Source organism: Helianthus annuus, chromosome 7, assembly GCF_002127325.2.
Source record: "Helianthus annuus cultivar XRQ/B chromosome 7, HanXRQr2.0-SUNRISE, whole genome shotgun sequence".
In the NCBI taxonomy this organism is placed as follows: domain Eukaryota; kingdom Viridiplantae; phylum Streptophyta; class Magnoliopsida; order Asterales; family Asteraceae; genus Helianthus; species Helianthus annuus.
Window position 1 is genome coordinate 147,875,715 of NC_035439.2, and position 22,912 is coordinate 147,898,626.

The 22,912-nt window shown below is 34.9% G+C and overlaps 2 protein-coding genes, 1 long non-coding RNA gene and 1 pseudogene across 3 annotated transcripts; 3 read left to right on the forward strand and 1 right to left on the reverse strand.

Moving 5' to 3' along the window:
• Window positions 1–581: 581 nt before the first annotated feature.
• On the reverse strand, window positions 582–1,087 carry LOC118480513. Its single transcript, XR_004863068.1, has 3 exons — window positions 990–1,087; window positions 805–917; window positions 582–660 (listed from the first exon to the last, which is right to left on the reverse strand). It is a non-coding gene; the product is annotated as an uncharacterized LOC118480513 (long non-coding RNA).
• Window positions 1,088–4,349: 3,262 nt separating this feature from the next.
• On the forward strand, window positions 4,350–5,813 carry LOC110869219 (protein PSK SIMULATOR 1). Its single transcript, XM_022118506.2, has one exon. The coding sequence runs from the start codon at window positions 4,435–4,437 to the stop codon at window positions 5,737–5,739; it is 1,305 nt and encodes a 434-aa protein (XP_021974198.1). The 5' UTR covers window positions 4,350–4,434; the 3' UTR covers window positions 5,740–5,813.
• A 1,085-nt stretch (window positions 5,814–6,898) lies between these two features.
• On the forward strand, window positions 6,899–8,400 carry LOC110869220 (CDGSH iron-sulfur domain-containing protein NEET). The gene is made up of 2 exons (XM_022118507.2): window positions 6,899–7,181; window positions 8,126–8,400. The coding sequence occupies exons 1-2, from the start codon at window positions 6,979–6,981 to the stop codon at window positions 8,226–8,228; spliced, it is 306 nt and encodes a 101-aa protein (XP_021974199.1). The 5' UTR covers window positions 6,899–6,978; the 3' UTR covers window positions 8,229–8,400.
• Window positions 8,401–18,637: 10,237 nt separating this feature from the next.
• On the forward strand, window positions 18,638–20,378 carry LOC110869221 (annotated as a pseudogene).
• Window positions 20,379–22,912: the final 2,534 nt, after the last annotated feature.

The following is a 22,912-nucleotide window of genomic DNA, read 5'->3' on the forward strand; positions in this document are numbered from 1 at the left end:
GTTGATTGATTTCAACTGTTAGTAAATTAGGGTTTCCAAAATAACAAATTCCCAAACCTAATGGCAAAAAAGCCACTAAAAACACAAATTCAGCCCTAATTCACGATCTTAGTCATTCAAAACACTCAAAACCAATCGTTAAAGAGATGAATGATTTGGAGTTACAGATTACAAATAGGAAAAAATAAGAAACATAAACTTACCGAGATTGCAAATTATGTGAGTAGAAGACTGTAAACAATCAAGATCACGATATCAAGTGACATAATTCCTACATCTCCCAACATAAATATAAACCTAAATGTCGATCAATATGTCAATGTTATCCAAGAATGCTTATGCCTCGAAATCAACAGAGAACTCATTTTAAAGATCAAATCCAAATCGCTCCCTCTTAGATATTAGAGTTAGCGGCCCAGAAAAAAGGAAAACGATAGAAAACCATACCTGTTCATATTTACAATTGATGCTCTTTCTAAAACATATGGCCTATGATCCATCAAAGTAACCCTTGTATAAATGACACAACGAAAGCGTAAAGAGTAAATCAAACCAAGTTTAAAGATTAAAACTTTAGTGTACCTTTGGAGAAATAAAGAACAAATCAAAGGGCTGGCTGATGTCTTCTGCTTCACCAGGGATTATACCATGATATTAGCCCTGTGATTCATCTTATACCATGAGTACAGCCGCATCAAATTCGACCTCAAAGAAAGGGTTTTCGAATCATAACAGAAAACCGACAACACGAATCATAACAGAAATATAATTAAAAAAATACATCTTAAGATAGAAACTACTAACCTTCAGAATCAACCAGGTGAGCGATGATTAGGGTTTTTGAATTGAAGTTCTGCAGTTGAACACGAACATACCCGTCTTCAATCAACCTTTTAATTGAAGTTCTGCAATTGAACCTGAAGGCAGATCCTGATAACGATTTGTTGTTCAATTTTACATTAAAGCTTAAAGATTAGAAGAAAACATACCTTTTGCTGGTTGCTTTAGACTGACATCTAGGTTGTAATGGAACAAAGAGGGATACAACGATGGAACGGGCAGAGATGTATGAAATTGAAATTAGGGTTTAAGGAATGATTGAAGAGAGAGGACGTATTATGACAGTGTGTTTGAGAAGCCACGTGAATCAAGGAAAATAAGAGAAAGAGTTTGGCGCCCAAGAGGAATTCTCTAGCTTAATAGGGTGTCCACATCATCAAAATGATTGGCTAAGATTAAATCTTGTGGCTTAAGAGAATTCATTTAGTATAATAGATAGATACATTTGACATGATTCAAATCTTAGAGCATCTCTCAAGAAATGTCTAATCAATTGTTATATATAAGAAAAATTAAATACACTCAAGACATGTCTAATAAGTTGTTATGGTAGGAAAAACATCCATTATTGTCTAGTGGAGATGGATATGATCGGGTGGTTCCGTTGGTGACACAATGATACTCCAATAGTGCGTGATACAAATTTACCATTAAAAAAAAACCTAAAAACACTCAAAACATTGACACGTCTTTACACTTTTTTTTTATTTTTAACCACTCATTTCTCTTTCTCTATACAAAGTACATAATTAAAAAGTATAACGGCCCCACTTCAATCCATTCTTTCTTGTTCTTCGCCACTAACAAGTACCAAAAACAAGTTCTACAGTAGTAGAACCCAATAACGTTTTTAAAGGATAAAAAGTAGAAAAAATATCTTATTGTGGATGCCCTTATAGACTTCAGAAGAAAACGGACTTTCAAGTTAATATTTTATTGTAAGAAAATACAATATTCTTTTAAAGCAAATCCCATATTTTTTAGAATAAATACACCATAATGACCATTATACGTAATTTAAACCTCTTAACCTTTTGATTGTAAAACAAGCACCTTAACCACCATAATACCGTGAATTACAATAAGCTTAGTAAAAAAAAAAACCAAAATTCACAATTATATACATATTTTTAACAAAGGATGATGAATAGTAATTTTATTTTTTAAATAATATATAGTTTTTTATTATTTTTATTTAATATATTATAATAGTTTATTGTTTTATTTCCTTTTAATAATATATTTTTGTATCTTTTATTTTTTAAAACCATATATTTCCTTTACCATTTTTAATAATTCTTTTTTTTATTTTTTAGAACATATATTAATTTATCAAATAATTTGATACATCTTTAATAATTTACGTTTATAACTTTTTTCTAAAAACTTAAGTACGTAGTTGTGTTTGATTTTTCTCTTGACATCCGCTGTAATTTTTGTTAAAAACGAAGTTGTACTCAAAATAAAGTATTTATTTGATATTATAAAACGCTACAATGATAAGCTAAACCGTTCTAATGGTTTGACTTTCTAAACAACATGCTTTATTTTCAAATCACGTTTGTTTTACATTATCATTTGCTCAGTTTCGCCGCAACGCGCGACTTAAAAAAAAAACTAGTTCACACTTAAATACAAAATGCCCCATTAATACAGTTAAATCACCGCCAATTATTAATTGAGTATTCATTAATTTTGGGTAGCTCATTTGATAGAAGCATTATTAGGCTGGACGGTATGGGCTTCGTCCCAGCCCCGTCATGCTTCGTCGCCACCGCCCCCCACATCCCCCCCCCCCCCCCGTGGCCTCCTGAACGTCGGCCTGCGGACGTTGGAGACGGGCCTCCCCCTCTCTCACACACCTATATATACAATATATACATATATATATTAGGCTCATCCCCTCATTTCCTTAGCTCCACCCTTTTTGCCTCATTCTCACACCTGATCTACGTGGCGCTTATATGGCGGATCATCCTCCAAAGATGGATCATCACCATACCGAATAACTTTAGACATGTGTCTTTTAAAGGGAAGGTTTCATATTAAAAAAATGAGACAAGAAGAATAATTTAAGATTATTAATGAAAAGAGTCTCATCAGCCATGAAAAAAGTATTAATTAAATTTCTATTTAGTTTAATAGGGTCGTAGTTACCAGCTCGTTGCGCATGGACGTGGTTGGAATTCAGAATGTATAGCATACTATGACAACCGATAAATAAATTTATAAGATTGAATAAATAATATCTAAGTGTGTTATGCTATTTGCGTCGTAACTCGGCTTTCAACATCAAAATAATAAGAAAATGTTAAACAATATAGCAAATAACAAAGGTAAAAAAAAAGTAAACGAAAAAGAAAACGACAGAAACTCGGTTGGTTTCGGTGCACTTATTATAGGAAAGAAAAGTTAAAATATAATGTTCAAAAGAGTATCGGCGTGTTTGTTAAAAAAACTAAAAAAACCTTCGTCACACTCGTTATAGCAAAGAAAAGAAAAGTTAAAAATATGTCTAAAATGGTTAAAACTAAAAGAAAAAAAAAATACAATAATTAAATTATATGGGTTGCAAATAAAAGTTTACACTAAATGACAAAATAGATCAAAAAGACGAAAAGTCCCTGTTAATCTTCTCTTACTTTATTTAACGAGAGTTAATTTTTAGAGTTAACTTCCATTTTGCTCCCTGTGATTTGTTCATTTTAAAGGTTTTGCCCAAATAGTTTAAAAATAGCCATATTTCTTCCTGTTTTCTATTATCATCATTTTGCTCCCTGCCTTTAACTCCATCCAAAAAATCCATTAACTAGAAGAGTATTTTGGTAATTTTATAGATAAAAGCAAGGGTATGTAAATATTTTCACCTAAATAAGCCTATAGCTTGTTTATTTACAAGTATATAAGTAATTCTTTTCTTATCTCCATCTTTCCAACCACTCTTTCTACCGGCCACCACCATCTACCACCACCTGCAACTACCACCTGCCGACCACGACTACCGCGACTTTTTAACTAAATATTTAGATTGAGTTAGAGCCAGGGAGTAAACTACCGAAATACCCCTACTTTTAGTGAACGTTTTAACTGAGTTAGAGGCAGAGAGCAAACTGGCGACAAACTCAAAACATCAGGAAGAAAAATGACTATTTTTAAATTATTAGAGAAAAACCGTTAAACTGACCAAACTAAATGGAGCAGCAAAACGAAAGTTAACTCTAATTTTTAAGTTGAAGTGAAATTAATGACAACCAAGAGACAGGAACTTTGATAGAATAGAAAAAAAAAAATAAGTAAAAAAAAAAAACAAAGATGATTCTTTTGACTTAAGTCTCTCATTGTATATTGCATGTGCCTTTCATCACTCTATTACACACACAAACACACACTAGTCTAAAACTACCCAATATTTATATATAATAATAACATCATGCATCTCTATCATATTCATCTTCATTCTCTAAATTTCAACACCTTTCTCTATCCACTTAAATTCACTCAACTTACCACTGTATTCATTTCCTCAACCCACCCTATATACATCTCAAATCTTTGATCCAAATTATTCTATTATCCCAAATTTCTAACACTAATATGGGTATAGAAACATGGTTAATAAAGGTCAAAAAATCCATATTACACCCCAAGGGGATTAAACCAATGATCAAGAAATCAAAGGTTGGAGTTTTAGCCTTTGAGATTTCATCAATCATGCCAAAGCTCAATCACATGTGGTTAAATCTTTCAGACAAAAACATAACCCGTCTTCACGAATCGATACGCCTAGAAGGTGTTCGACGAATTGTGTCAACCAACGACGCGTTTCTTCTCAGCTTAGCGTGTGCGGAGATGGTCGAAAACCTCAAAATGGTGTCGAAAACAGTGTCGAGACTGAGCAAACGGTGCGAAGACTCGAAGATTCGGTGCTTTGAGACGCTGTTTGAAGGTTTTGCTAATACGGGCCGTGACCCGTATTGTTGGGCTTTCGGGTGGAAAGAAATGGAGGCCCGGATCAAGAAGATGGAGCGGTATGTCGCAGCCACTGCTACGCTTCATCGAGAGATCGATGAACTGACTGTTATGAAGCAACAGAAGATTCTTGATTTGGAACAAAAGATTCATTGGCAGAAACAAAAGATTCAGTATCTAAAAGGGAAATCTTTATGGAATAAAACTTTTGATCCAATAACTTTATTACTTGCAAGATTAATCTTCACAATTCTTTCAAGAATCAAACTTGTTTTCAATATAAAATATAGTTATCCACCTTCTTTGCCTAGAAGCCTTTCGGCTTCGGCGATGGTCTACCCGACCGATCAACCGTCGAACACGTTCACCTTCGTATCCGGTCCGTTGATCAAAGGGTCAAAACACGAAGAAACGAACGATCTTTCACACGGGTTTTTCGAGAAGAATTCCACGATTCTAAAACCGTCGTCCACCACTTTAGGAGCGGCTGCGCTCGCTTTACACTACGCTAACTTGATCGTTGTAACCGAGAAGATGATAAGATCGCCGCAACTGGTGGGTGTTGACGCTCGGGATGATCTTTACTTTATGTTACCGAAGAGCATACGGTCTTCGTTACGGCGTCGGTTGAAAGGGGTTGGGTTTACCGCGAGTGATCCGGTGCTTGCGGGAGAGTGGAGAGAGGCGTTGGGGAAGATATTGGGGTGGTTATCGCCGTTGGCGCATAATATGTTGAAATGGCAGAATGAAAGGAGCTTTGAGCATCAGAATTTGATGCCGAAAACGGGTGTTCTTCGTTTGCAAACGCTCTTCTTTGCGGATCAAGAGAAAACCGAGGCGGCGATTACCGAGCTTTTAGTTGGTTTGAATTATATTTGGAGATTTGATAATGCTAAAGCCTTGTTAAATTGTACTAAATTCAGGTCTTGAAATGTGTTTTGGAGATGATTTTTGTGATATGTAATATAATGAATCTTAAGATATAGTGTAATTTGGTTTTAGTGTTTGAAGTTGTCAAGTTTAGAGGTGTACATTTTGCTTTTGGCAAAACCGGTTCGGGTTGTAAACCGAATCGGTTTGATCAACTTTGGTCAAAACTGGTTTGAGTCGAAACCTGTTCTGGTCTTTAACCGGTAATGGTGAAAAATAATCGAACCCGATATAAATCGGTTTGGGTCAGGTTGAAACCGATTTTACAAACCGGTTTTCAAATTAACAAAACTAAATATAATATGATTCATATTAACAAAACTAAAGTTTTCAAATCAGTTAGGGTCCAAACCGGTTTTAGTAATGAGGGTTGGAACTAGGGCTGCAAACAAACCAAACGTTCGGCGAACAGTTCGTGAACCGTTTGGTGGGAAGTTCGTTTGTGTCCGTTTGTTTATTAAACAAACAAACAAACAAACATGAACAAGGGTCATGTTCGTTCGTGAACGTTCGGTAACATGTTCGTTTGTGTTCGATAGTTCATTAGTGTTTTTAGTTTTTATATTTATTTAAATACTTCAAAATTCCGACAAAGTAAATATCTAATAAGTGTCCGCGTATTATATATTCTGTTCATGTACGATTAGTTTGTGCTCATTTGTGTTCGTCAACGTTTGTTTTTGTTCGTTGCCTAAAATTAACAAACAAACAGAAACGAACACGAACACGAACAAGTTCATTTCCTTAACAAACGAACACAAACATAAAATCTCGTTCGATGAGTGTTTGTAAACGTTTCGCAAACACATATATCTTTAACAAACGAACACGAACAAGGTCTTGTCCGTGTTCGTTTGGTTCGTTTACAGCCCTAGTTGGAAACGATATACAAACTGGCGATTTGGGCCGTTTTTATTTATTTATTTATTTTGTACATCTCTACTCACTCACGTTGATTGCTACTTTTATTTGGGCCGTTCTTGTAAGTTCCAACTTTGGAGCATGTAAACCCATAAACACACTATAAACTAAAACCAAGCCCAATAACATCACTTCCAATTTTTAAAACAAAGGCCCATATCATTAAGGCCCATATCATTAAGGCCCATATCATTAAGGCCCATATGAAATCGTGTGGTGCTAAGAACATCCGCATGTAAAACTTGCATACATAGAGTGTGCCCTCCACACGTTCACTATCTACTTCAACAACCCTACTACCAACTACTTGCAAACACAATGGCGAGCATGGTCGGAGTTGGTCTTTCTTTCGGCTTAATATCACCACCGAAGCCACTTAAAACAAACCACCCCACACGGCGGATGGTGGTGGTCAGAGCCGAAGGAGGTACTATCAACCCCGAAATCAGGAAAGCCGAAGAAAAAGTCGTCGATGCAGTCGTTGTTACCGAGCTCGCCAAACCGCTCACTGCTTATTGCAGGTTTGGTTCCTGTTTCTTTCGCATCGGGCCGGCTCAAACTTTTTGTTAGTCCAAAACGGTTTATAAAATTGGGGGCCTTTTTATAAAAATAAAAATATTTAGAGTATATTACTTTTTGAGTCCCTGTGTTTTAGTGGTTTTAACCACTTGAGTCCAAAATCAAAAAGTTTAACGCCCTGAGTCCCTAGCCATTTATTTTATAACGTTTTGAGTCCAATTTTGTTCATTTTATAACGATTTGAGTCCAAAAATTTGGACTCAACAAGTTAAAATTTCGACCCAAAAGGACTCAAATGGTTAATGAAAATGCTTATCGGGACTCAGGTCGTTAAACTTTTTGCTTTTGAACTCAACTAGTTAAAGCCCAAAAAGTAATTTACCTAAATATTTATTTTCCTTCTATTAAGAGATTCCAAATTTTCAATATAATTTGTATTTACGCGTAATTATAGAAGACTAACTCCAACGATAACAATCTTAAAGCCCAAATTACTTGGTGGACAAAACGGTTTTTTTCCAGACTTGTTCGGGTTATAAACCGAACCAGGTTGGTCAAAATTGGTTTGTGTATACTGTATAGAAACCGGTTCAGGTTATAAACTGTTTTTAGTTGGAATATAACCTAACCTATTCAAGCTGGTTTGGGTCATAAACCGATACCCAAAATTGTATTTAAAAAACCGGGTCAGATGAAACCGGTTTGGGTGATCAAAGGTGGAACCGGTATAAAAACTAGCAGTTTGGGACGGGTTGAAACCGGTTTAGCAGTCAAAATCGGGTCGGGTTACAAACCGGTTTGGAAAACCAGACCCATTTTTCCATCTCCACATATGTTTTTTTTTTTATATAAAAAAGTTGGGCCTAAGGAAATGGGCCCTAAGAAAATGGGCCCTAGAATTACAGAAGGTGAACTATTTGATTTTGAAGTGTGATTATGTATGTAGGTGTTGGAGGTCTGGGACTTTCCCACTTTGTGATGGTGCACATGCAAAGCACAACAAAGCTACTGGAGATAATGTCGGGCCCTTGTTATTGAAAAAGCAATAAAAGCTTATGATATTATTCAATATTTGGTTATAAACTTGTTATCATGTGCTTGATTGATTGCCTTTGAATGTTTTAAGGGTTGAGATGTATCCTTGTATCTTAATCTTTTCATATAGAGCCTGTTTAACAATATATTTCATATTTAATTCGATCCGCCGCTTAATTTCGAGAACATGATAGTTTACTTGCTTGATGTAACATCATTTTACTGACCGTATCAAAACATCATGTTTCATGGCCCGCTTATTTTAAACCACTTACAAATTCAATCAAGTTAGTTTAAGAATGTATGTTGAAAGCGGAAACCATTAAAATAAGGAGTCACAACTCATCAACATTTGTGTTTATTCATTATTGACAAGCTTGGTAAGTCTTTATGATTCAAAAACACAAGGCAGGGGTGGCCCTCGGGTGGGCGGAGAGGACCAAAGACCAGTAATTCCACATCTTTTTTAAGAAAAAATTGATATGTATATATATATATATATATAATGTAAGTATCTATAGAAAACCCACTTTAATTTAGAAAACCCGGGAAACTCAAAGCTCCCGATGTTTTTTTTTTCTTGAAAAAATTTACACATGTTATATACATGTTTTTAAGGGTTTTGGGCAAAAAAAAATCCAAAAAGCACCGAGTAGATATTTTTAAAAAAAATAAACAAGTTTTGGTGTAACACATGTTACAAATATGTCAGATGAATGTAACATGTGTTACACCAAAACTTGTTTATTTTTTTAAAAAATATCTACTCGGCGCTTTTTTGATTTTTTTTGCCCAAAACCCTTAAAAACATGTATATAAAATGTGTAAAATTTTTCAAGAAAAAAAAACATCGGGAGCTTTGAGTTTCCCGGGTTTCCTAAATTAAAGTGGGTTTTCTATACATCCTTCCCCTATATATATATATATATATATATATATATATATATATATATATATATATATATATATGTGTGTGTGTGTGTGTTATAATATTTTTTTTAAATAGTATACCCTAATACACATACAACACCAACTTATTGATAGGTCAATTTATAAAACAATTCTTAAAATTTAGAAGTTAACCCATTAGTTTTAGTTAGCCCAATACCCATTTGGTTTAAAAAATAATAATAAAACAATATCTTTTGTTAAGGTCTGAGGGGCATATTTTTCGAGCTCAGATAATGCGCCTGAATTCTTAGGGTCGGCCCTGACACAAGGTTACCACATATAGTGAAAGTTAGGTTGAATGTGTTAGAAATTAATGTTTAAAAACAAGTAAGAATGCATAAGGGTGTCCGGAGTGAGGGCGGTAAACCCACTCAGCACCGAACTCCATCCACCGCCATCACTTTTGCCAATCCATTGTTTACTGAAATGTGCACATTTTCGGTGAGGGTTCACCGACTCGGTGAAAGGAGGGAAAGGGGAATAGAGAGGGTGTGTGGTGGGGTCCATTTATTCTCAACCAATCAAATATTTTTTTCTTTTTTTAAAATAGTTTACCTAAACCCCAAGTGAACCATTGCCAACGTTTTTTAGCATTAGGTAAACAATTGACATGACGCTATTTGATTGTGTAATTTGGGAGTTTACCTATTCCAAGTGTTTAACCACTCCCTATACCCTAAGAAGTTATTGTTTTTAAGAAATTGATGAGATGCGTTTAAAAAGAGTTGAAGGGGCATTTTAGGGTTTCGGGTTCCGTCGAAAAAGGTTTACAGACCAACAATGATAATGTTTTGTTAACTTAGAATAAGAACATTAATATTATGTTTTGTTAATTCAATGTAGGCACACAAATATTATCTTGTAAAAAGTCACAACAAGTAGGCGAAACACAGCTGCCTACAAAATAACAGGGTATACTACTAGTTAGATCTACGAGTAGAGTTTTTTTTTTCAAATTTTAATTCTACTTACTTAATTAGTTTATATTTTTTTGTTATGTTGGCTTCGAGCATGTCATAAATTGGATTATACCCCTATATATGGGTTTATATCTGTTCAAGACTTCCCGGCAAGTTCTCATTAACAGTGGCGGATCCAAAAAAATTTTCTAATGGGTTTGTTTTGGTAGACTCTCACTTAATTTTTTCATATCATACAAGATTCTCACTAATTTTTTCTATTTTTTCCATACTGAATGGTTTCATGGGTTTATGTAAACCAACAAAACAGGGTTGGATCCGCCAATGTACTCATGTACCGATCCATAAATATATATATTTTTAATGAGACACGATCCAATGAACATGATTGATTTTTAATTCGATAATCAATTTAGCGGTCAATTTATATTCTTTTCTGTGCGCTTTCCTTAATTTTCAATACTTTATTTTATTATTACTTGTTAATAATAAAATATATAAGACGTTTAAATAAGCATACACAAATTAAATTTGAAAATCTATACTATATAATAAAAGAAACCAATGAAACAACACATGTCATTCTCTCCTTCAATTCTATAATTTTATTTATAATTTTTTTAATTAATATATCTTTTTAATTTAATATATAAATATCGCTAATATTTATCTTAAATCTTTTTAATTTAATATATGAATAATGCTAATCATTATCTTAAATCCAATTATAATAAATATTTTCAAAAATATAATAAAAACTCTTGAACATATATATTCGGATACTAAACATTATAAATTGAATATATAGTATTCAAAATATCATAAATGTTTTCAAAAAAACAGCATTATCACTTAGTATTAATATTAATATATATAAATCTCTTGAACACATATATTCGGATACTAAAAATATTATCAATATAGAGTAAGGTTAACATACAAAAAGCCTTATCATACATCACGTAGAAGACAATGGTAACCGTTGGATCAGGGGTATAATCACGCATGGGACCACATAATCACGCATGGGACCACATAATCACGCATGGGACTATAATCACGCACGTCCTATGATAATAACGCATGTTATATTTTTTGTCATGTATGTTAATGTAGGTTAAGCCTTAAAGTACATTATACTTTCTCATCAATATATATATATATATAGAATTGCGCTAAAATAAGAACCACCTCGAGTTGTAAGCACCGCGATAACTTTTTGATTCGGGCCTTGGTGGACCAATTTTTTTTTCAGAAACGTAGATGCATGTATAAAAACAACATTTGTAAAAAAAATTCAAAAAAAAAATGTCGTGGGTGTAGTTTTGAGCAACACAAGTTTGTCTTTACAGGACCCGTAAATTTTCCGACCAGATTTACGGGTCCCGTAAACACAAACTTGTGGCGCTTAAAACTACACACACAACATTTTTTTTTTGAATTTTTTTTTACAAATGGTGTTTATATACATGCATCTACGTCCATGAAAAAAAAAATTTGGTCCACCGCGCCCCCTACGGTGTAGTTCTCGCGGTTCTTACAACTCGAGGTGGTTCTCATTTTAGCATTCCCCTATATATATATATATATATATATATATATATATATATATATATATATATAAGAGCATTCACATTGTAGCCTCTATATTTATGCATTCTATATAATATAGAGAAAGAACTGGAGAAAACAACAAAAACACTATTACATTAGAATCTTTATAATAGAGAAGGGTTTGTAGTTTTATATTTTAGGCTCTATATTTTTATTGTTAGTGTGCAGGAAAGAGAAAAAATAATAAAATAAGTGATTGTGAGTATGATAGATAAATATATAGAGAGTTGAATGTGGGGGGTTTTGAAAAGTAAAGTTAATTTAGAGAAAAATATGTATTTTTTATTAAATTAGAGTTAATTACACATAAGATATATATCATCGCATTTTTTGTATAGTACCATGTTTATTATATTAATTAATATTATTATCAACACATTATTCACAAGTAAAGTTATCTATCAATATATTAGTTAGCGCCGTTCAAAAAAATATATATTAGTTAGCAACCAAACTATCCCTAAAATGATATAAGTAATTAGACTGGGTAAGAGAGTGTATATAAGCAATATAGTACTTTAGGCTTAGGAAGTTATGTGGAACAATGCATTAATTTCATGAATGCTTTATGTAAGTCGTTTGGGAAGTAGGATGACACCAAGACTTTTTTTTTACAATTTGGTATATAAAATTAGATTTATTCAATCTGTGTAATACACAAGGTTTTTGAAGATATAACTTTTTTATTATATAATATATTGCATTTATTCAACACATACAATACACAAGGTTCTTAAATATATAAGTTTATTTGTTATTTAATATATAAGATTACATTTATTCAATCCGTGTTAAATAAGGTTTTTTAAAAATATATTATTTTATATAAAATTAAATTTGTTCAGCCCGTGTAATACACGGGGCTCTAACCTAGTGATAAATATATAGAAAACGACAAAATTGACATACTATTTTGCTATAAAGAATAAAAGGTTGTTATTGATTTTCAGGAATTTTCACAATTATGATAGATTTGGAATTGTGACCTACTATTTTGTGAATTTATTAGAAAATTCATCCATGGTATTATTATGTTGCAAAAACTGAACACTATAACCCAACTGCAGCTTAGTTTTACGTCTTCATTATTCGTGGTTAATTCTAAAATCTATCAAGCAATCACTAGTGGAGGACTGGAGGTTAATGGAGGCCCGGGGTGCCCATTTTTCGCTTGTACTGTTTAGTTTTACCGAAGATTTATGATTTTTTTGTAGCATAAAATATTGAATCTATAAGAGTCAAGCCCCCACCGAATTGGATTTTGAGAGTCCGGTTCCCACCGAGTTTTCGTTCAAGCTCCGCCACTGCTAGCAATATCCCGTAAAATATATCAATGTATCATGCGGTTTCTGAGTTCTATACTTATATTTGTGTATATATGGGTAGTGTAAAATCGTTTGTAATTAAGTTGAATATATATTCAGCTTGTTTTGACATATTCAAAATATTGGAAGGTTCGAACGAGTGAGAAAAATAAATGACAGTTGTAGCACTGGAAAACGCAGATGTATAATTCGTCTAAAAAGTTAATATAGTCAGCGGTGGGCCGGTGGCCATCTTTGGTTATTGGTGTGAAAGTGATGGGCCGATTTGGGCCCACCAGGGTTCCTCTATTCCATCTGTGCAGCTTCACTACACCTGTTACATCGTATTCGACTACTCGGTTCAATTAATTCGGTTTTGTATGATCACGCCAACCAAAACCAAACTCTCGAATGAGTTTGGTTTTCTCATCTTTTGTTACGGTTAACCTTTTTATGAACGAGTAAACGTTATATAAAAGCTACGTTATAAAACACAACCAAAACTAAACAATCGATTTTTAAAAACTGATTTAGTTATTTTAGGTTTTGTTTCATTATCTTTTGTCACGGTTCACTTTATATGAACAAATAAACGTTATATAAGAGTTACGTTTTAAAAAATAAACAAAACCAAACTATCGATCAATTCTCGACTAGTTTAGTTTAATCAGTTTGGTTTTCATTAACTTATGTCACAAGCTTTATATGAACAAATAAACGTTAAATGAAAGCTACGTTATAAAAAAACAGCCAAAGCCAAATATCTTTTGTTACAGTCCAATTTTTATGAAGAAATAAACGTTATATAAAAGCAACGTTATAAAAAGACAACCAAAGCCAAACCATCGATTTCTCCGTTGGTTTAGTTAATTCAATTTTGTTTTCATTAACTTTTGTCACAAGCTTTATATGAACAAATAAACTTTAAATAAAAGCTACGTTATAAAAGACAGCCAAAGCTAAATATCTTTTATTACGGTTCACTTTTTATGAAGAAATATAAAGGTTATATAAAAGCAACGTTATAAAAAGACAACCAAAGCCAAACCATCGATTTCTTAGTTGATTTAGTTAATTTGGTTTTGGTTTCATCATCTTTTATCACAGTTCACTTATTATTAAAAAAATAGACATTATATAAAATCTACTTTATAAAATACAACCAAAACCAAACATTGATTTATCTAGTAGTTTTGTTAATCAGTTTGGTTCTCATTATATTTAGTCATGGTTCACATTTTATAAATAATAAACGTGAAATAAAAGCTACGGTATAAAAGACAGCCAAAACCAAACCCTTGTTTTCTCGACTCGTTACGTTAATTCAATTTGGTTTTCATTATCTTTTGTCACGGTTAACTTATTATGAACAAATAAGCGTTACATAAAACCTACGTTATAAAACACAACCAAAAACCAAACCATCAATTTTTCAACTAGTTTAGTTTTTTTTTTTTTTTCATCATCTTTCATCACAGTTCACTTTTTATACACAAATAAAAGTTATATCAGTTTTTCAGCATCTTAAACATAAGTGTATTGTGTCATATCTATATGTTTCATGTATTTTATAAACTCAATGTAAACCATTTTTCCGTGAAGTTTGCCACACATCTCTCCACCAAAGCTGAATCTGCTATAAGCCACGTGAGCATCACGTGATCAGTAGTTATGCTCTCGTAAATAACAACGTTAACGTGTCATGTCATTAATATCCTTGTCCCCACCGTTGTCCTGCTTCCTCTACGTCGCATAGAACCGGAGCCAGTACCATAATGACATGGCCGGTTAAAAACCTTCAAAAACCGGCGTCTGTCGGTGAGAATGAAGATTCTAATTCTGTCGGTTGCTCTTTAAACCGGTAACCCCACTGTATACGGCATTCCATAGATCTCAGCGGCTCAGATGCTATATGTTACATATTTTTTTGTTACATATTAGGGCATACGGGGTGCCTTCGGGCAACCCCTTCGGTGAGTCCAAATCCTGATCGGTATTGTGCCGCCAACAAAAGCGGTGAAGAGAGAGAGGGTGGAAAACGGTGATGAGGTGCCGAAGAGGGGGGAGGAGAGAGGGAGGAGAGAGAGAGGAGAGAGGGAGACTTGGTCCAATCAATGATTTTCTTTCTTTTTTTTTTTTTTTTTTTTTTCTTAAAAACCAATTCACCTAAGAGGGGAGTGGCGCCATCAAATGGGGGTGTTAGGGGAGTTTAAGAGGGGAGTTGACGTGGCACACGGGGATTGGTTTGGCGTAAGAGAGGGGACTCACCTATTAGGTGAGCACCCCCTTCACCCTTATTATTAGGGCCAAACTATCTACACATCAATTGTGTACTTAAAAGCTGTTTTTTGTCCTTATATGCATACCTTGTAGTATCGAACTGTGGTCAAAATGCGGCGTTTTGGTCCGGTTAACCAGACAAAGACTGACGGGTCTGTTGACCGGACCAAAACGCCGAGCTTTGGCCGCGTTTTGGTCCTGTCAACCAGACCGGGTGTCAGCTTTTTGTCTGGTTGATAGGACCAAAACGCGGCCAAAGCTCAGCGTTTTGGTCCGGTCAACAGACCCGTCAGTCTTTGTCTGCTTAACCGGACCAAAACGCCACGTTTTGGCCACAGTTCGACATTGCAGAGTGTGCATATAAGGACAAAAAACACCTTTTTTGGTGTGTAAATAGGCAAAATGGTGTGTAGATAGTTACACCCTATTATTATTATTATTATTATTATTATTATTATTATTATTATTATTATTATTATTATTATTATTATTATTATTATTATTATTTTTATTTTATTTTTTTTTTGGGTTACATATTGGCCCTTCTATAATACCAATACTGTTCATACTAATGACTTAATAAGGCCCTATTATTATTGGAAAATAATATCATGTATAATATGTATTTAAACTGCTGATTTGCAAAAAAAAATCTTGTTCGAAACTTTGTAGATGCCATATCCTATTCGTAATTACACTTTATTCTTAATCCCAAGCTTAATCAATGCTTTGATACCATTTGTTAAAAGTGATTGATTACATCTCTTTAACAAATCTTCAGTGAATAACCCTTTTTTTAAACAAAGGAGAAGAATTCCTCCCATTGTTGTTAGAAGGGAAAATATATTTACAATATATTGTTTTATATAAATTGTTGTAAAATGTTTGTATTTATCTTAACTTTGATATAAAACTTATTATGTTAATTTAAATACGACTCCGTTTTAATAAAAGTTATATCAGAATAACAGATATTTAAATTTATATAAAACATTATATCTTATATATTATTATCAAATAAAATTTAGATTATACTTAATATGCACGTAACAAAGATAGAATTAGTATTTCTAAATAACATGGCCCTTATTGCAAAAGATAAAAAATGACTTAAAAAGAAAAGACACCCTCATACATTTAATAAAGCCCACTACTCTGTATGAATTACACCTAATTTGTTAGAACAAACATAGTTACCATTTACCAACTTACCATACACCTATCATATGGAATATTACTATTTACATGCTTTATTATTAAAGTAACAATAACAATAACAATAAGACCATACGTAGTGGGGCGTGATTTTTAAAAAAAATTGAAAAAAAACGCCCCATAACGCCCCCACCCCATTATACTAGGCGTTATAGGGCGTTATTTTTTGAAAATTTGCATGTGGGCGTTTAAATTAAAACGCTGAAGAGAGAAGGTGGTGGCCAATGAGATTTGGACTTGTGGTCAATGGTACTGTTGGCTTTTTGACTAGCCAATCAGCATCAACTCTTTTCTTTTCTTTTTTTTTTTTTTTTTGTTTAATGATTCGTAGGGGCATTATGGGGCATTATACCCACTACACCACTTTTGCTATAATGCCTCATCGCTGACTAGGACGCCACGTGTCGGATAATGCCCCATGGTGGGGGCATTATAACCCACTACCACTACACATGGTCTAACACTTGAAAGAATAGGATGCTAAAATTAACCATGCAACATAAAGTGATTTTGTCATATTTAGAAAAAAGAGTTAAGCGCCATTTTCGTCCCTGTGGTTTGGTCACTTTGGCCATTTCAGTCCATTTTTAAAAAATGCGCCATTTTCGTCTCCCATGTTCCGGAAAGGTGCCATTTCAGTCCAAAAATCATAACCCAGTTAAGTCAGTTAGTAAATAAGGACTGATTGTGTAAATTTGTAACATAAAAGGACTGATTGTGTAAATTTGTAACACCACCACCACTAGCCCTGCCACCACCACCACTCCGCTGCCACCACCGCCACCACCGCCACCACAGCCACCACCGCCACCACAACCACTGCCACCACCACCACCGCCGCCACCACCGCCACCACAGCCACCACCGCCACCACAGCCACCGCCACCACAGCCACCACTGCCACCACCGCCACCACCGCAACCACAGCCACACCGCCACCACAGCCACTGCCACCACCGTCAATCATCACGTTGATCATCATCAACAGTTCTTCGAACCACAGCCACTGCCAACGTATCATCATCATCATTCAATAACATATCATCTGGCTTGTGCGATCAGAAGTTCATCATCATCATTCAATAACATATCATTTGTGTTCTTCATCAACGTATCATCATCAGTCACCGTTCCTCCACATCTTCTAGTCACCATATCATCTCCATTAGAACCTGCAACATCACTTTCCTTTGTGCTTCGAATCTCACCATCCTACCTACAACTTCATCAACCCACATCGACACCGATTCCGATTTCGCACACAACCGCACACTTCATCATCTTCTTCGTCTCCGGTGTTCCACCCGTCACAACTACGACACCGCATCACTACACCGTCGTTCAACCAGAATCATCATCCGTAGTATCGGTCATCTTCTCCGCAACCTCCTCCGACATCACGTTCATTAGCACCGTCACCGTATTCATCTCAGTTCCTGTTATTCATCTCCGTCGAGCATCATCGTCGAACTCCGGTCACCACCATTCATTCATCGTCACCGTTGCCGATCATCTCTATTCTCCGACACATTCCGATCTCTGTTCACCTTCAACCTCCGTTCAAATTTCTACTACCAACCGTTAGCACCGCAACCTCCTCACCTCCGATCACCTTCACCACCACTTCCGTTCATCATCGAGTCTATATCATCGGGATCTCACGGTGTAGGGTATTTTAGAAACGGTGATGATGGTGGTGGTGGTGGTGGCAGTGGCTGTGGTGGCGGTGGTGGTGGTGGTGGCAGTGGCTGTGGTGGCGGTGGTGGCGGTGGTGGCAGCGGAGTGGTGGTGGTGGCAGGGCTAGTGGTGGTGGTGTTACAAATTTACACAATCAGTCCTTTATGTTACAAATTTTCACAATCAGTCCTTTATGTTACAAATTTTCACAATCAGTCCTTATTTACTAACTGACTTAACTGGGTTATGATTTTTGGACTGAAATGGCACCTTTCCAGAACATGGGGGACGAAAATGGCGCATTTTTAAAAAACGGACTGAAATGGCCAAAGTGACCAAACCACAGGGACGAAAATGGCAGTTAACTCTAGAAAAAAAGATGAAGGTTAACCATGTAATTATACAATAGTATAAGTGGCATACGTGTCACTTTGAAAAAACAAAACTGTACCCTATATCTTCTCAACAAATTATTACTAAACTTTCCCATTCTCCCTCAAAGCTGCCACCACCAATACCATCAGCACCACCACCACTAACCACCGTTCTAACCAACCCCACTGTATATTCCACATGAAACCATCTAAATTCATCAACCTCATGATTTCTCTTTCCGACACACCACATAAACCCCCAAAACCAGACTCATTAGATCGCAAAAACTCACTCAAACACTATCTTCCTCGTACATGGATTATTATCTGTGTCTTCTTTCTCCAGATCTTTCTTCTTTTACTCGCTCGCAATCTTCACACGTCTTCCGTCGTTTCCCACCACCCGGAACCACCCGCTATCTCCGCCGTGAACGCCACCGTTCACGCCGGCGATAGCGAATGTCCGTATGGTATATGTATATGAATTGCCAGCATATTTTAACACTGAGTTGTTGGAAAATTGTCACGAATTAAACCCTTGGGGTTCTCGTTGTGACACGTATTCGAATGACGGGCTTGGAAGGCCGGCAAAACAGCTCGCCGGAGTGGTACCGGAGAGTCTCACCGGAGCGTGGTTTTGGACGGATCAGTTCGCGTCTGAGATTATATATCATAATCGGATGTTGAACTACCGGTGTAGAACAATGGACGGAGAAGCGGCAACCGCGTATTACATTCCTTTGTACGCCGGTCTTGCTGTCGGAAAATATCTATGGACGGATAATTACACGGCGGAGGACCGTGATCGGCACTGTGAGATGATGTTAAAGTGGGTTTATGATCAACCGTATTGGAATAAATCCGACGGGTGGGATCATTTTCTTACGATGGGCCGCATCACATGGGATTTTCGCCGGTCAAAGAAGGAAGATTGGGGCTCCGGATGCATCTATTTACCCGGGATGAGAAACATCACGCGCCTTCTAATCGAACGCAACTCGTGGGACTATTTTGACGTCGGTGTTCCCTACCCCACAGGATTCCACCCCAGTTCTCCATCAGATGTTGCCACGTGGCAGGAGTTTGTTCGTACACGTACACGCGACACCCTCTTTTGTTTTGCCGGTGCGACACGTGGTCTCATCAAGAATGATTTTCGTGGGTTGTTGTTGAATCAATGTTACAACGCGTCGGGTTCTTGTCGGGTCGTGGACTGTGGCGGGTCAAAATGCTCCAACGGGACGTCAGTGATACTTGAATCTTTTCTCGGGTCGGACTTTTGTCTTCAACCTAGAGGCGATAGCTTCACCCGGCGATCAATTTTTGATTGCATGATTGCGGGTTCGATTCCGGTTTTCTTCTGGAACCGAACCGCTTACTCGCAGTACGAGTGGTTCTTGCCGGGTCAACCCGAAAGTTACTCGGTTTTTATAGACAAAAAAGAGGTTTTAAATGGGATATCAATAAAAGGAGTTCTTGAGAAATTTGGGAAAGATGAAGTGAGGAAAATGAGAGAAAAAGTGATAGAATATATTCCAAGAATTGTGTATGCAAAACCACATGAAGGAATTGAAGGTATGAAAGATGCATTTGATGTGGCTATTGAGGGAGTTTTGAATAGAATCAAGGATCAAGAACAAGAAGGGTTCAAATGGTAATTATTTTTGGCAAAAAGTTTATATAAACATCCAATTTTTTATTTGTTTTTGTGAAACATTTGTTATGGGGATAGTAGATATTAGTTTATATAGGTACACAAAATTTGAGTGGTGGTGGTGGTGCTAGAAATGTAAAATGTGTACAATTTATTTATGATTTACCTTGTTACATTCTTTGCATTCATATATTATATATACTTATTTTTTTAAATTTTTGTGGACCTTATTCGTGTTTGCAAATTGCAACACAAAGTAGCTTCTAAGCGTGCAAACTATAAACGTGTATACATGATGCTCGTGGATTTATAGAAAATAAATGAGTAACGAATGAGCCGTAAGTTATATGAGACCGAATATATGTCACTTTTATTAATTGCGTCAAGCACATAAACCAGAATGTGTATATTCGTACGTTTATAGGTATACCTGATTATAAATGAGTGACGTTCATACGATAAATATGTGAACGAGTTTAATTATTATATATGAAACTCAGAATACCAAGAACAATAAGCAATACCAATACATTTCTGTACTTAATATAGTATATTAATCGATATGAAGACTACAACCTTGAATCAAATGGGGGTCCATGGCTATAATATCGTCTTAATGTTCATCTATTTTTTTTTTCTGTAAAGTGAATCTTTAATGATGAAGTGTGTAAGTGGGCTACTGTTGGTAATACAAAGAAGCATTAAATAATTTAAATTATAACTGGGTCCCATCCATATTATCATTTCAACTTTCCAATATTTTCAAAGTTTTATGTGATATATAGACTATAGCTGTATTGTATGTTGAGTTTATTTCTGACTTATATGCTTGCGAAAATCATATGAAATTAAAAAGAAATTATGCAATACATGAGCAAGAATGCAAGATCCTCTTAATCACATTTGACCATGGTCTTAATCACATTGGAAGAAACATCATTATGTAACACCTTGATAGTGCTAGGCTACAAGCCCATTTCAATTTTCGATCCATCATACCACCCAGTATTGTTCACTTTGCACATAGATAGCTCAAAGATTTGGTTATGGGTGCCCACGTTGAGACATTCGAGAAGCACACCAACCATAAGATTTTTTTCATCTATGCACGTTTAACTTTGGAGCTATCTTCTTGTCCACAACCAACGCGCATAAAACGCATTGATACTATTTGCGGCCGGGAAGTTTGATTAACACATGATGTGTGTTTTTATCTAATGCATTATAATCACCCGCTTAAGGGTGCATTGTCATCGAAAATATTGTATCGCCATATCAATTAGAGACGCAAAATTCATCTTAGGTGTCCAAAACACTGCGGGACCTCATCGACTACCATGAGGTTTGGCCCGTCATCCCAACGCCACATGAATGGCTTTGGTATCATATGTCCCTCTTATACAAACCAATATTGTCTGTCTTATCAGTGAGAAGCTCATATATATAATATATGTATTTTGTTTGTCTGAGTGAAGATTTCCTAATATGTTAGCCATCCTAGGATTGCTTCCAACCAAGCTCGCATAACTATATAGTTTTCCTCACACCTATAGTAAATGTATTAAAAACATGTTTGTGGTTTTAATGGCCAATCATAATCTTTTTTTATCTAACGGATTTTTGTGATTTTTGAGTTCATTCCTTTATAAACTCATAATCTTTTCTTTGCTAACGGACAATGTGAGTTTGCTTAGGATATTATAAAGTATTTAAAATCATCCACTACACTATTTTTTTAACCAGTTAAAAACAAATATTAGTGGAAATGTTATGTATCTAGAGAGTAACTTCAACTAAAAATAAAAAAGAAATAGAAAAACATATTTTAAATGATATCAAAGCAAATCTTTTATTAAAACATATTTTATTTAAGATTACTTTTTGTGTTTGTTTTTTGTTTTGGTTGTTGTTGTTGTTGTGTTATTGGTTATTTGTCCCGATAGAAGGGCGAGGCCCTGACCGTAAATATATTGAAAAGGTTAGTGGTTACCAAGTAAAACCCATGTTTTGTTTTGACTACACTGCGCTAATCTCGGACTATGTGACACGTGATGGCCGCATGCTCTTATTTCTATGGCCAAATCGATTAAAAGAATATGAGAAAATAGTAATGATGTCTATGTGTGTTTTTAATTTATTTGTAATGTAATTGTAATGTAATATGATATATTTTTTTTAACTTTTTTTCTGTATTTTGTTTTTTATGAGACTTGTATGTATTTGAACAAATGAATCACTTTTAAATGAAAATATAGTATATTTGGGTTTTGAAAGGTAAAACTTTATATAAATACTTTGTTATTTTGGCATTATAATGGAAAAAGAGAACTAGCTAGTGGTTTAAATAAAAATAGAGAGAAGCTTACTTTCAAAAAAAAAAAAAAAAAAAAAAAAAAAAAAAAAAAAAAAAAAAAAAAAAAACTTTGTTTGTCACAAAATTTGATTGAATGTTTTGCACTGATTTTGTCCCCTCTCGTCTTTTTTTCTTCTTTTCCCATTGATAAGAATATATATACCAAATAACTAATTGTGCAATATTAGCTGTAAATCTGTAATTAATAATGATGATTACTTTTTTTAGGAGCTGACTTTATTAAAAAAACAAGCCACAAAACAGAGATTACAGGAAAACTAGATTACAATTTACACCAACAAGCCAAAGGCTATATACAAAACAGAGATTACAGGAAAACTAGATTACAATTTACG

Bases quoted from the DNA above. Each gene is read 5' to 3' on its own strand.
- LOC110869219 (XM_022118506.2), top strand. From the start codon at position 4,435: ATGGGTATAGAAACATGGTTAATAAAGGTCAAAAAATCCATATTACAC.
- LOC110869220 (XM_022118507.2), top strand. From the start codon at position 6,979: ATGGCGAGCATGGTCGGAGTTGGTCTTTCTTTCGGCTTAATATCACCA. The intron at 7,182-8,125 runs GTTTGGTTCCTG...TTATGTATGTAG, and splicing joins CCGCTCACTGCTTATTGCAG to GTGTTGGAGGTCTGGGACTT.